Source organism: Salvelinus fontinalis, chromosome 17, assembly GCF_029448725.1.
Source record: "Salvelinus fontinalis isolate EN_2023a chromosome 17, ASM2944872v1, whole genome shotgun sequence".
NCBI classification, from domain to species: Eukaryota; Metazoa; Chordata; class Actinopteri; order Salmoniformes; family Salmonidae; genus Salvelinus; species Salvelinus fontinalis.
The window spans coordinates 15,670,026-15,686,145 of NC_074681.1; the positions used below are offsets into that span (position 1 = coordinate 15,670,026).

A 16,120-nucleotide genomic window follows, 5' to 3' on the forward strand; every position below is an offset into this window, starting at 1 on the left:
CTAGAGTAGAGTAGAGTAGAGTAGAGTGGAGTAAACTAGAGTAGAGTAGAGCAGAGTGGAGTAAACTAGAGTAGAGTAGAGTAGAGTAAACTAGAGTGGAGTAGAGTAGAGTAAACTAGAGTGGAGTAGAGTAGAGTAAACTAGAGTAGAGTAGAGTAAACTAGAGTAGAGCAGAGTGGAGTAAACTAGAGTAGAGTGGAGTAAACTAGGGTAGAGTAGAGTAGAGCAGAGTAGAGTAGAGTAAACTAGAGTAGAGCAGAGTAGAGTAAACTAGACTGGAGTAGAGTAGAGTAAACTAGAGTAGAGTAGAGTAAACTAGGGTAGAGTAGAGTAAACTAGGGATGAGTAAACTACAGTAAAGTAGAGTAAACTTGGGTAGAGTAGAGCAGAGTAGAGTAGAGTAAACTACAGTGGAGTAGAGTAAACTAGAGTAGAGTAGAGTAAACTAGACTAGAGTAGAGTAGAGTAGAGTAGAGTAGAGTAAACTAGAGTAGAGTAGAGCAGAGCAGAGGAGAGTAGAGTAAACTAGAGTAGAGTAGAGTAAACTAGGGTAGAGTAGAGTAAACTACAGTAGAGTAGAGTAAACTAGAGTAGAGTAAACTACAGTGGAGTAGAGTAAACTAGAGTAGAGTAGAGTAGAGCAGAGTAGAGTAGAGTAAACTAGAGTGGAGTATAGAAGAGTAGAGTCAAGTAAACTAGAGTAGAGCGGAGTAGAGTAGAGGAAACTAGAGTAGAGTAGAGCAGAGTAGAGTATAGAAGAGTAGAGTCGAGTAAACTAGAGTAGAGCAGAATAGAGTAGAGTAGGACAAATCTGTCTGCACCATCTGCCTCCTCTTTCCTTGCCTTCTGTGTGGATGAAGTAACATTCACAAGCCTCAGCACACACACGTCACATACACACACTTTTACTAAACATCAGCACACATTACTGGATTCCATGGACACATACAGGGAAGTAGGATACACTTAGCTCTGTTCGAGGGTGTTTGTGCACCTTTGTTGAAGGCTCAGCGTTAGCAAGCCACATTAATGCCCTGGACCAGAGCTAGTTAAACCAATTAGGTATTGTGCACATCATCAATACAGTCAGTGGATCACATCATATTGATCACATCACAGTTACACACAACTATTGAAAAAAAGTATGAAAAATGTATGAAAAAATGGTGAAAATGTATGCACTCACTACGATAAGACATTTTGAATAGGAGCGTCTGCTAAATGTATTGATGTGCTTCGGCTGGGTTGTGATGATCAGGTGACTCTTTAGCAGGGGGTAAATGACAGAATCATTACAGAAATGATTACAAAAGTATGATCTGAGGTGCCATGCCTATTGAAACTGAGGGGGCATGTGCCCCCAATTTTATATTTTTTCAATATAACAATTTAGAAGATAGATTATATTATTGACTAAATATATAAAATATATTTCATTTCACTGCCTTCTCAATAAACATGTCGGTGCGTGACACCTCTGAGTAGCCTATGATGGCATAGTGGGACTTCCGATGATAAACTGGTTAATAACTAGAGGGAAGTGTCACCATTACCTAATTGTGATTGGAAGATAAGATGAAGTCAAGCTAAAATGTACGGGGTCATAATGATGTTTAAATCTAGGGCATCTTTCAACTCTACCATTGCAATACTTACTGACTGTAGATATATGCTGAGGCTTTTCCCCCCTTCTTTTGACAAATGTAATTTTTTTGTTGCACAGATTACAGTTGACGAGCCACAGTTGCTATGGAGATGGAGTGAAGTCACGCATGTGAAGCAATTCCATCGATGGGCAGAGGGGAGGCTTGCCTTTACCTTCACAGGCAGGGAGACACACACTGCAGTAAGGGTTGGGTTTTCTAACATCTGGTCTGGCTAGAGAACACCATGGATCAAATCTCTCAGACAAAAAGGCTCAAATATAAAAGGCTAAAAGGATTTGTCCTTATTATGGCTGGGTTGCACCTCTTTTCATTTATAAGTATATTACATATTTTCTTTTTTTATTGGGAGATATCATAGGAAAATTAAGCACAATGAGAGAAATAGCCAAATTTCCTCTGAAAACACACTTATATTAACCTACTTTATAATCTGCCCACCCACCTAGCCAAACAATTACAGGCTTTGTCTAAAGCTCTGCCATCCATCCATCCACCCATCCAACCATCCACCCAACCAACCGTCCACTCATCCAACCACCCACCCACCAATCCATCCATCCATCCAACCATCCATTCACCCAACCAACCAACCAACCACTCACCCACCAATCCATACATCCACCCACCCATCCACCCACCCACCCACCCACCCACCCACCCACCCACCCACCCACCCACCCACCCACCCAACCAACCAACCAACCATCCATCCACTCATCCAACCACCTACCCACCCACCCACCGATCCATGCATCCACCCATCCATCCATCCATCCATCCATCCATCCATCCATCCAACCATCCAACCATCCACCCACCCAACCAAGCACCCACCCACCAATCCATACATCCACCCACCCATCCACCCAACCACTCACCCACCAATCCATACATCCACCCACCCATCCATCCACCCACCCACCCACCCATCCACCCACTAACCCACCCACCCACCCACCCACCCACCCACCCACCCACCCAAACAACCAACCAACCATCCACTCATCCAACCACCTACCCACCCACCGATCCATGCATCCACCCACCCACCCATCCATCCATCCATCCATCCAACCATCCAACCATCCAACCAACCATCCACCCATCCAACCATCCACTCATCCAACCACTCACCCATCCACCAATCCATCCATCCATCCATCCACCCACCCAACCAACCATCCATCCATCCACTCATCCAACCACCTACCCACCCACCGATCCATACATCCACTCATCCAACCACCTACCCACCCACCAATCCATGCATCCACCCACCCATCCATCCATTCATCCATCCATCCATCCATCCAACCATCCAACCATCCAACCATCCACTCATCCAACCACTCACCCATCCACCAATCCATACATCCGTCCATCCACCCACCCATCCAACCATCCATCCATTCATCCGTCCATCCATACATCCACTCATCCAACCACCTACCCACCCACCAATCCATGCATCCACCCACCCATCCATCCATCCATCCAACCATCCAACCAACCATCCACCCACCCACCCAACCAACCAACCATCCATTCCTCCAACCATCCACCCACCCACCCATCCATCCATCCATCCACTCATCCAACCACCTACCCACCCACCCACCGATCCATGCATCCACCCACCTACCCATCCATCCATCCATCCATCCATCCACCCACCCATCCAACCATCCAACCATCAAACCATCCATCCATTCATCCGTCCATCCATCCATCCATCCACTCATCCAACCATCTACCCACCCACCGATCCATACATCCACTCATCCAACCACCTACCCACCCACCGATCCATGCATCCACCCACCCATTCATTCATCCATCCATCCATCCATCCATCCATCCATCCATCCATCCATCCATCCATCCAACCATCCAACCATCCAACCATCCAACCATCCACCCAACCAACCAACCATCCACTCCTCCAACCACCCACCCACCCACCCACCCACCCACCCACCCACCCACCCACCGATCAACCCACCCATCCATCCATCCATCCATCCATCCATCCATCCATCCGTTCACTCATCCAACCACCTACCCACCCACCCACAGATCCATGCATCCACCCACCAATCCATCCATCCATCCATCCATCCAACCATCCACCCAACCAACCAACCATCCATCCATCCACCCACCCATCCAACCATCCACTCATCCAACCACCCACCAATCCATACACCCATACACCCACCCACCCATCCAACCATCCATCCATCCATACAACCATCCATCCTGCCAATACACCTTGAGAGGGTCCTTCACCCAGCCCAGTCAGTCACCTCTCTGAGCCCAGGGCTGTATGACAGTGTGCATCAATCTCCATGCTAACTCCATTACCATTACTATGAATCTAAAGGGCATCTCCAGTGATAGCTTCAACAGCCTGCAAGCAGCAGCACATCTGATTAACATGCTAAAGCCTGCCCTGATAACATGTTCTGATAGCCTGTCCATTCTCTCTCCACCAGTGGCCCATCGCGTCACATCGCATGGCCATGTGTGTAATAAGCCTGCCTCTCTCTTCCCTCCTTCACTTAACTCAAATCAATAGGTTCTCCACCAGCCCGACCATTTATCTGGTGTGATCCGACGGACAGATCCAGTAAAACGGCCCCAGAGGACCTGCTGCTGCTGCTGCTTCTGTTCCAGGCGAAGGCATATTTACTGTACCACTGGAGTGGCTTTATTCATGGACGCAGAGATGGCAAGAGGGAGGGAGGGAGTGAGGAGGGATGAAAGGAGAGCAGGACAAGGAGCGAGTGAGAGAGAAGCATAATACATTTTTCTTCCTCTCTCTAATTCTCTCCCTCTCTCTCAACTCTCTCTTTATTCCCTCTCAGCCAATTCAATCCCATTTCAATCTCACTGTGATCATTCCGAGGCTGCCTTGGCCTATTACATCACTTATGGTGTTCATCAAAGCGACAGGGTGTGAGTTCCCCTGTCCATGACACCTAAATCACGACACTACCACCCCCCTGGCTACAGCCAATAGCTGCTCTAGATCTGCTGCTGCATCTGGATGAGTCTCTGGGTGGAGCAGACCAGCTCTGGAGTCTCTCTCTCTCTCTCTCTCTCTCTCTCTCTCTCTCTCTCTCTCTCTCTCTCTCTCTCTCTCTCTCTCTCTCTCTCTCTCTCTCTCTCTCTCTCTCTCTCTCTGTCTCTGTCTCTGTCTCTGTCTCTGTCTCTGTCTCTGTCTCTCTCCCGTCATCTAAGCATCTCTCTGTTTCTCTGTTAATCTCTCTCCCTCTGTCTCTGTCCCTCTCTCTTCCTCTATGTGACTGAAGGCTGACTGAAGGTTTCTCTGATTGGAGGAATGACATTTATCCACGTCTACAATGACTCACTATTAATACAGTGTACATTTCGTCTGTGTGCTTTGTGTGGGTTGCTGTAACATGTATGCACAGTTTTTACCATACCCTCCCATCTGGTGTGTGGGTGGGTTAGAATGCAATAGAATATTGTATGTGTGTGTGCATATGTGTGTACGCGTATCCATGTGGGTGTATTCATGCAAAACCAATAGCATGTGTGAGCCACTGCGAGTGTGTGTGTGTGTGTGTGGGGGGGGGGGGGGCATAGCATACATTACATCCATGTATTTAATGTGTTTGCATCTAGATTTATTACCTTTAGTCCTCCTGGACTCCCGTCTCAGAGTGCTGGTTTTGACATCTGCTTGGAGCTCCGAGCTGGCTGACTCTCCTCCGGCTGATGACATCCTCCTGGGTCCTTCCTGTCCTCAGTCCTCCTCACAGCAGATCCACCATGGGGTTATCACTCCTCTGCTGCCTCCGGTGGACTAGTCCCCTATCCCCTACTCTAGGATGGTTATCACACACACCCTACCTCCTTTGGACTGCCCACAACCCGACTGTCCCCTACCCCCTGTCCCCTACTCCAAGTCTAGGACAGAGCTACTACTCCCTCTACTCCAGGTCTAGGACAGAACCTCTACTCCAGGTCTAGGACAGAGCCACTACTCCCTCTACTCCAGGTCTAGGACAGAGCTACTACTCCCTCTACTCCAGGTCTAGGACAGAGCCACTACTCCCTCTACTCCAGGTCTAGGACAGAGCCACTACTCCCTCTACTCCAGGTCTAGGACAGAACCTCTACTCTACGTCTAGGACAGAACCACTACTCCCTCTACTCCAGGTCTAGGACAGAACCACTACTCCCTCTACTCCAGGTCTAGGACAGAGCCACTACTCCCTCTACTCCAGGTCTAGGACAGAACCTCTACTCTACGTCTAGGACAGAGCCACTACTCCCTCTACTCCAAGTCTAGGACAGAGCTACTACTCCCTCTACTCCAGGTCTAGGACAGAGCCACTACTCCCTCTACTCCAGGTCTAGGACAGAGCCACTACTCCCTCTACTCCAGGTCTAGGACAGAGCTACTACTCCCTCTACTCCAGGTCTAGGACAGAACCACTACTCCCTCCACTCCAGGTCTAGGACAGAACCTCTACTCCAGGTCTAGGACAGAGTTTTCCTCCAAGTCCATGGTGAGAAGCCTGGTGTTATTCCTCTTTGGTGAAGAGATCCAGGGGTTCAGATCTCCTTCAATTTGGACCCATCCTGGTAGAGCTGATGACAGGTAGATGTTGTAGCGGTCCTTCTGAATGCTTCAGACTAGTTCTAACATGGTGGCTAGATGTTCCTCAAATAAGGTCAAGTATTACATGGTCCCTCTATTGCTCTTTAGTGCAGATCCCACTTAGTGATTGGTGAATTCCTCCTTCCAAAGAGAACACATGGGTTGTTGTTGAAGTACTGTATTGTTCTTTAGTCCAGGTTGAGTACTGGTATTCCTCTTTGGTAGGACACTTCAGAGACTGTCCTTCTGTTGTACACCTCTGTCACTCCCTCCATTAGCACTGAAAGAGACAGGGAAGACATTTAGCCTTAGCCAATGACAGTGTGTGTGCGTGTCTGTGTGCGTGTCTGTGTCTGTCTCTCTCTCTGTGTGTGTGTGTGTGTGTGTGTGTGTGTGTGTGTGTGTGTGTGTGTGTGTGTGTGTGTGTGTGTGTGTGTGTGTGTGTGTGTGTGTGTGTGTGTGTGTGAGAGAAATTAGCCACTGGTAATTAACATGACAAACACATTCCAGCATTAGTTCTTATTCCATTAATTAAAGCATGAGAACGACAGATATTAATTCATCACTCAACTGTGTAGTCATTATCTCGTCTCGCTGTCACATGTTTGTTTCCATCTAGATCACCAAGGTTATTTCTCTGTTTAAAGGGTACAATCTGGGAATCTGTTTCATGGTCATTTGAACTTTTGATATTTACCAAAACAAGTGGCAGGCTGGTGTTTTAAAAAGAACTAATCCCAGATAGCTGTGAGCAAACAACAATACACCCCATACATTATCATTATACACCCTATACATGGTCAGTGTTTCCTGTCATTTGCTCTCTATTACAGAAGAAAGAACAGGAAGCAGAATTTCTAGAGGAGAACTGTGGAGAGAGAGAATGTTGGCATGGGAGCGTTGAATTGGAACACACACAAACACACACAAGTGCGCACACACACACGCAGACACACACACACACACACAACCTCACAAACACACACGCACTTTGAATTGGAACCACCAGCACGCTTAATGTCCTTCAATCATCTTCTGCTAACATGTGGGCAGAGCCAAGGCCAAGGCTGGCACCGAGAACAACAATGTGGTTGGCATGGTGATGGTTCATTGTTGACAGAATAAACCTCTACTCCCCTGTGTCTGTCCTCAAAAAGAGCAGCTCTGCTCAGTAGCTTACATGGCATTGTGCACATGCGTCTACTGTGACATTGTGTGACATTGTACTGTACTGTACGTGGGTGCGTGCGAGAGAGAGAGAGAGAGAGAGAGAGAGAGAGAGAGAGCGAGTGTGTGTGTGTGTGTGTGTGTGTGTGTGTGTGTGTGTGTGTGTGTGTGTGTGTGTGTGTGTGTGTGTGTGTGTGTGTGTGTGTGTGTGTGTGTGTGTGTGTGTGTGTGTGTGTGTGTGTGCGCGTGCGAGAGAGAGAGAGTGTGTGTGTGAGAGAGAGAGCATGCAAGAGAGAGAGATGAACCGAGACAGAGAGAAATCTCCTAACGAGTCCAGAGCAATAGCTCCTCTCCTCTCTTCCGTCGCTGCAGGTGAGTCTTCAGCCCTGCTATTACTCAGAGCCCAGACACAAAATACATTACATTACATTTACCAAAACAACAGGTTACTGCAACCCGCCTAGTCATTACTGTTTCTCTGCGTGTGAGTATGTAAATGTCTGGCCCTGTGGGTCGCGCTGCCTGCGCAGCCAGTGCACAAGTGATACAAGTCAGCATTCAATGTCCATCCATGCCTGAGTACGTCGGGAGAGGACGTGAAAGGGGCAACAGTGAGCGCTGTTACCTTCAAGTAGGATTCAGTTATAAAGTTGTTTTTGAGATTTTAGTTTTAAGCCTATCCCTAACCATAACCGTTACCGTAACCATTCAGAGTTCATTCCTAAAGTTAAGATTTCAGAGTTAATGCCTAAACTTAACCCTAACCTTAAAAATTATGAGTTAATGCCTAAACTTAACTTTAAACACTTAAACACTTGTAAGTCTGATGTGAAACTGTGAGAGCTAGTTGGCCTGCGAGCATTTCACTGTCGCCTTAGGAGCATTTCACTGTCGCCCTGCGAGCATTTCACTGTCGCCCTGGGAGCATTTCACTGTCGCCCTGGGAGCATTTCACTGTCGCCCTGGGAGCATTTCACTGTCGCCCTGCGAGCGTTTCACTGCTACCCTGCGAGAGTTTCACTTCTACCCTGCGAGAGTTTCACTGCCGCCCTGCGAGCATTTCACTGCTACCCTGCGAGAGTTTCACTGCCGCCCTGCGAGCATTTCACTGTCGGCCTGCGAGCATTTCACTGCTACCCTGCGAGCATTCCACTGTTAGTCTGTGAGCATTTCACTGTCGCACCGTGAGCGTTTCACTGTCGGCCCGCGAGCGTTTCATTGTCGGCCCGCGAGCGTTTCACTGTCGTTCTGCGAGCGTTTCACTGTCGTTCTGCGAGCGTTTCACCAGGGGAATGATTCAAGTGCGCTTATGAGGCAGATAATGTCATGACAGTTGAAGTCGGAAGTTTACATACACCTTAGCCAAATACATTTATACTCAGTTTCACAATTCCTGACATAGTAAAAATTCCCTGTCTTAGGTCAGTTAGGATCACCACTTTATTTTAAGAATGTGAAATGTCAGAATAATAGTAGAGAGAATGATTTATTTCAGCTTTTATTTCTTTCATCACATTCCCAGTGGGTCAGACATTTACATACACTCAATTAGTATTTGGTAGCATTGCCTTTAAATTGTTTAACTTGGGTCCAACGTTTTAGGTAGACTTCCACAAGCTTCCCACAATAAATTGGGTGAATTTTGGCCCATTCCTCCTGACAGATCTGGTGTAACTGAGTCAGGTTTGTAGGCCTCCTTGCTCACACATGCTTTTTCAGTTCTGCCCACAAGTTTTCTATAGGATTGAGGTCAGGTCTTTGTGACACTTTTGTACCTGTTTCCTCCAGCATCTTCACAAGGTCCTTTGCTGTTGTTCTGGGATTGATTTGCACTTTTCGCACCAAAGTACGTTCATCTCTAGGAGACAGAACGCGTCTCCTTCCTGAGCGGTATGACGGCTGTGTGGTCCCATGGTGTTTATACTTGCGTACTATTGTTGGTACAGATGAACGTGGTACCTTCAGGCATTTGGAAATTGCTCCCAAGGATGAACCAGACCTGTGGAGGTCTACAATTCTTTTTCTGAGGTCTTGGCTGATTTCTTTTGATTTTCCCATGATGTCAAGCAAAGAGGCACTGTGTTTGAAGGTAGGCCTTGAAATACATCCACAGGTACACCTCCAATTGACTCAAAAGATGTCAATTAGCCTATCAGAAGCTTCTAAAGCCATGACATAATTTTTTGAATTTTCCAAGCTGTTTAAAAGCACAGTCAACTTAGTGTATGTAAAATTCTGACCCATTGGAATTGTGATACAGTGAAATAATCTGTCTGTAAACAATTGTTGGAAAAATTACTTGTGTCATGCACAAAGTAGATGTCCTAACCGACTTGCCAAAACTATAGTTTGTTAACAAGACATTTGTGGAGTGGTTGAAAAATGAGTTTTAAATGACTCCAACCTAAATGTATGTAAACTTCCCACTTCAACTGTAATGTCATTTTCATTGTGATATGCCTCATTGTATTAGTTAGATGATGGAAGAGTGATTTAATGTGATGTATGACAGCTTTTCTAAACCAGTAGGTCACACACATTTATGCACACATTCACGCACGCACGCACGAACGAACACACAAACGCACACGTACGCGCACACACACAAACACTCTTTCAAAAACACACACAATCTGCTCTGTGTTTTAACAGCTTCCAGTGTCTCTAATGATTTGGGTCAGAGTTCATGAGTGATGGAGTGTCATGCGTTGGTGTGTGTGTTCATCACAGCTTCTCCTCTCATTCTGAGCTGTTAAGAGGCAGTCTGTCAAAGCCTGGAGACTTTATTTATTCATTCAGCTCATTTATATTTCTCATGTTTCTAGTGTGAGGGATTGAACGAACATTTCCTTTTTGAAGTAAGTCAATTTCACTTCCGTTTATTCTACACCTGCATACTCGTGTCTTTACTTAGTTTAGGAGGAGAGAGAGAGAGATATTTCAGGGGCCTAATTTAAGTAAAACATATTTTCAGAAATGAAATAATTCTCAAGGGGTAGTCTGCCCCCACCCCTGCCCCCACTAACCCCCTCCCCTTCTCCAGTCAAAAATCTGGTGCTGCCGTCGTAACGAGATTAGCTAACAAATACAGCCTCTTGCCCTGTGAGGAAGGAAGCCTGATGAAATATGACAACTCTCTCCTCTTATCACTGAGAACATCAATCACTGAGTAAGCCATTGATTTTTGTGGAGGGAGTCAGTCACACACCTTCGCATGGCAAAGCCAGAGCCCTTGGGTATCAGGTATATATAACTTGTCATGCGGCATAAATGGAGTACGATGTGATGTGCTCAGAGTATGTTATTGCAAAGACAAGAAAACAATTATCCCCGAGACATTCAATACGACACATACACTATTATAATATTAGTTAATTTTTCCATTAACATTGGAACTGATTTAACATTCTTTTGATTCCATTTTTAGATGTTGCCAACATGGTGACATATTAAATGATCTTTCACCAGCTCCCTGGACATACATAGTAATCAAACGACAAGTTAGGTTCCACTTCAGATCTTTACATTTGATGTTTATCTGTGACTGCCTGTATCCCCTGATACTGAGACACGTCAAACACAATTGATGTCCTGAATTTCACCAAAGGAATAACTCAAATTCCATCAAAAAACTGCTTTATAAATAAATACTTTTAATATTAAATATTAAATTCAATCTCCATCATGGCATTAAAGCTTCCGTTATGTGTACTGTACGTCAGTAATGTTAACCAGCATCACTAGTCATAAACAGAACTAATGATAGGTGTGAATACAAGCCAACATCATGTCATTCTATTTCCAGTTTATCTGTATTTGTTAATTGAGGCATCAGTTAAAACACAATCTCAGTGTAATATCAGGCTCGGATGGTACGATTAGTCCCTAGCTATCTGACAGATGGGTAACAGAGGTTGAACGGTCATCCATCACCAGCTACGACCTATTACACCTCTAGAACCAGCCGCGGCAGACATCACACTCCAGCCTGTGTGTGTGACGTCTGTCGACTAGCAGGCCCGGCCTGCCCCAAGATCATCTGTGTGGGTTACTGTGTTGCCAAGGCTGGCGTGGCCTGGGGGTGGTGGGTCCGTTTGTTTGACAGACTGGCTTTGGCACCTAGCACCGGTCATCTTTGTTACAAAACGCCCCCCAGCTTATGGATGGGGACAGGAGTGTCACAACCTGCCTGAGCTAGCTGCAGCTCCAGCCCGGCGCCTGTGAGACTTACCCTGCTGTTTTACCTCGTGTCACCTAGGTTGGTCCCAGCCAAAAGCGACCATGTACTCTCTACACTACTTCAAGGCCTAATATGTTCTAAAGTGTTTTTACAAGGTTTCTTCTTTGGGCTTGACACATTTCAGGAGGCGTTACCTCTATGGATTCATCCATTGTTATCAAGCTCTCACAATGAATGATAGTCTCTAGTGCCCTATCAAGTGCCTGATAGCCCTCCATTATTGAGATAAGACATCATTTGCTGCTGGTTGATAGCTAATTAGCTACTTATAATTGGTTAACCGCTCTATATGAGCCACACAGCGGTCTTTGAGGTTACACTTCAATGTATCACTGTTTCCAGGCTACCAATTAACTGTGTTATTAAATCTGTGAGCCCTAACAAAAAGGTTTTACAGTGCAAGGTCTTGGTGGAAATGGTATTTGGTATTTTCTGGTAGCCTAATTAGACCTACTTTAAATTATTATTGAATTAAATTGGTAATACAATTTGCTTATAATGATGCACTTTGTTACCAGGTAGTTTCCAACTATATACTTGATCATTATGGGCCCATAAATGTAATTATTACTTCTGTTTTCTCTCAAATACTAGGTGTGCTGCAGTTGGCTTGCCTGGCATTATAAAACCAATGGAATAGTTCAAAAAACATTATACCGATAATCAGACGCACCCCACTGCCTAATGTAAGGGAAACAATTACTATTTAATCCCAGGTGTTAACAGTGAAACTGATTAGAGAGACAGTCATTTTCATAGTGCTAGATAGAGCAAAAGACAGTCAAAAAAAAATAGATTTCTGATTGAAGCATCTGTCTGGCCTTCCGAGAGGACTGATGGCATGTGATATCAGGCTGCCCCTTCATGCCCCATTAGTTAACCTCATTCCTGACATGATGGAAGAGCTCTGGGCCTAGCCACTGAAAAGACACAACGGTCAAAGTGTGGGGAGAAGAGAAAGAGGAATGAGGGAGAAGTGAGGGAGAAGAGAAAGAGGAATGAGGGAGAAGTGAGGGAGAAGAGAAAGAGGAATGAGGGAGAAGAGAAAGAGGAATGAGGGAGAAGTGAGGGAGAAGAGAAAGAGGAATGAGGGAGAAAGTGAGGGAGAGGAGAAAGAGGAATGAGGGAGAAGAGAAAGAGGAATGAGGGAGAAGTGAGGGAGAAGAGAAAGAGGAATGAGGGAGAAGAGAAAGAGGAATGAGGGAGAAGTGAGGGAGAAGAGAAAGAGGAATGAGGGAGAAGAGAAAGAGGAATGAGGGAGAAGTGAGGGAGAAGAGAAAGAGGAATGAGGGAGAAGAGAAAGAGGAATGAGGGAGAAGTGAGGGAGAAGAGAAAGAGGAATGAGGGAGAAGAGAAAGAGGAATGGGGGAGAAGTGAGGGAGAAGAGAAAGAGGAATGAGGGAGGAGTGAGGGAGAAGAGAAAGAGGAATGAGGGAGAAGTGAGGGAGAAGAGAAAGAGGAATGAGGGAGAAGTGAGGGACAAGAGAAAGAGGAATGAGGGGGAAAGAGAAAGAAACATACTGTTCTCTTCTGTTCATGTGATGCGTTGCAGCAGTATATTAATTTGCCTACTGATCACTTCAGGTTCACTGGATACAGCTGGTAAACTAAATTAGTATTTGCCAGCACAGTTGCTTCTTTGCCACGTGGATTTATGTCAAAATAAACCTTGGAGCAGTGCACTCACTTAGCCACAGCTTCAACGGGGCCAGGCATGGGTGGGCACAGGGTTAGAGAGGGTCGGCCCTCTAAAACGCTCCTACATTAGCCAGTTTACCAGCTCAGCTTCCAACACAAAGGGCCACATTTAATAGGGAGAAGAGGGAACTTCAAGTCTGGGATGTGACATAAATAAGAAAACATACAGCATCCACACACAAATCATAGAAGATGTGAGTCTTACTAAGGTTTCTTTGAACTATATTCAATAGCTGTATATTGCTGAGATTGATGCTATGCCATTGTGTCATCAAAGTCATATTTATGCTTAGGAATGAGTGTAGCAATTACCTTGCTTTGGCGACAGTAATAAACCAAGCCAATTACAGAGATCAAAAGAAAATACAATTTCCCCTTATTCATGTACATCTATATTATATGCTCTATAAGTCTTCTATCGTTCTTCATGTCAAGTCTCAGCCTGTCGGTTTTAGAGCGTTGGGACAGTAACCGAAAGGTCACTGGTTGGAATCCCCAGCTGACTGGGTGAAAAATCTGTTGTTGTACCCTTGAGCAAGGCACTTATCCACAGCGACTTACACAAACAATTATGGTTAAGAGTGTCTGCTAAATGAGTAAATTGTAAAATGTCTCATTCTATAGGTCTGGTCTCCTAACGTGACTCCTAATGTCTAGAAATACAGGCAGCGTGCATGCTGCTGTGCGTTAGTCTGCGTGAGGAGAGGCTGGACCAAGGTAGCCTGGGATGAGTAATTGGGCAGTAGGAAGCTCCAACCCCCTTCGATGTCTCTCTATGGCTTCCCTGAGGAGTCTTTAATTCACTGTTGATTTGCTCTGTTATTGTGCTATGTCTCAGTGTCTAAACAGTGTGTTCAAACAGCCTATTTAGCACATTCAGTGGGCGAGAACTGGGCCGGCTCCAGGAGAGGAGGCCTGGAGGAACACTCAACCACCTCGTATTCAACCAAGACAACACATCTCTCTGGCTCTGAGTCCCTTTTCCCCTCGCTCTCGCTCTCGCTCTCGCTCTCGCTCTCGCTCTCGCTCTCGCTCTCTCTCTCTCTCTCTCTCTCTCTCTCTCTCTCTCTCTCTCTCTCTCTCTCTCTCTCTCTCTCTCTCTCTCTCTCTCTCTCTCTCTCTCTCTCTCTCTCTCTCTCTCTCTCTCTCTCTCTCTCTCTCTCTCTCTCCCCTAGTTATGAACAGAGAGTTGAGGCAAGTTTCCTTTGAACATTACAAAACTAGACAGAGTAGCTCATTGTGGTCATTATTTCATGCAGCTAGTAATTAATGAAACTTTTAAAGGTTATTTTTCCATCTCTGTGTTTAACTTTGAACCATAGTAAATAAACAGCTGAGAGATGTCTCCCATAATTGCAAAAGGGTCATTGATACAATAAAACATGTGTGAGCTGAGCCAGCACTATGTCAACTCAACTGTGACCACAATATTTTGTCATGACAGCGTTGTTTATTATGGTTTTAATACATTTGAATACAAAAACATCTTGATTGTAGAGTATTGTAGTCATGTGGATTGAAGGTCAAACACCTTAACAAACCGCTTCTGTGAGACGAAAAATAACTAACAATCTTGATGCACAAAGTGACTTGGAAAAACCATTGGCATTGCCAAGGAGTCTACTCTGTTGACTAACTGAAAGGTCATCTGCAAGGTCATCTGAAAGGTCATAATTTGGAACTTGCTTTACATAGCCACCAGGGAAACATTGGTTGAGTCAAACATTGTGTCAATGTTATTTCACCATGCCTCATTATCAACGTAATCACGTTGCATCAACCTGGCTTTTTGATTGAATTAGCCAAAAGCCATCAACATACACCGTTAAGCAGGGATGTCAAACTCATTCCACGAAGGGCCGGGTGTCTGCAGGTTTTTGTTTTTTACTTTCAATTAAGCTCTATACAACCATGTGTGGGGAGTTCCTTACTAATTAGTGACCTTAATTCATCAATCAAGTACAAGGGAGGAGCGAAAACCGCAGACACTCGGCTCTCTGTGGAATGAGTTTGACACGTGTGACGTTAAGACTTAAACCCGGAAGTCCCAATGATGAGGCGAAAGAACCCCTTTTCTAAGAGAGCAGTTCCAGGAAACACAGACAATCATGCAGTCAAGAAACATTGTTCTTGCCTTAAATGAACTCAGGTTTCAATTCAAAATCATTTGAAGATTTGGTTGGCTTCAAATTGAATTCACGCTCACAGACAACTCAATCAAATATCAATCAAGGTTGGACATTTACAGTACCTGATCTCATTGCATCAGAGGGCAGGCTGGTAATTCTTAACCACGTTCACTAACTACATACCAGATATTGATGTGGTGGTGGTGATGACGGTCTCCTTCACGCACGCGCCACACAGACACAGACACACACAGACTCTCTCCTTCAGCTTCGCCTATCCCTCTTATTGCAGTGCAGTCTGTCAGCTATAGTAATTAGTTGAGCTCCCAACACACCTCAACGTCTCCTCAATGTTGCTCATTAATCTCACATGAGTGATTAGGCCGCGAAGCACCACGCCGCACCACAACGAATGGAGCCGCCACGGCGGGAGGCTGGGAGGGAGGTGTGAAACTGGGTGTGAAACTGTTGTCATCTCATATGTTATCACACTCAAGAGATTAGCTAGGGATATAACCACACCACAGCCCATTGGCAGTTAATCATGCTGCTAATGATAAGTGAAGTATTCTTGCCGTCGTGACAA

General features: G+C 45.4%; 1 protein-coding gene across 2 annotated transcripts in view; it reads right to left on the minus strand.

Annotated features, from left to right (window-relative positions):
• Positions 1 to 16,120, minus strand: part of LOC129813782 (disabled homolog 1-like) — a 74,086-nt gene that overhangs the window by 46,755 nt on the left and 11,211 nt on the right. For both annotated transcript variants that reach the window (XM_055866313.1, XM_055866312.1), the window contains exon 2: positions 5,328 to 6,580. In XM_055866313.1, coding sequence (XP_055722288.1) covers positions 5,328 to 5,418 — 91 coding nt within the window. In that variant the 5' untranslated portion in view covers positions 5,419 to 6,580. The remainder of the gene's footprint in view (positions 1 to 5,327; positions 6,581 to 16,120) is intronic.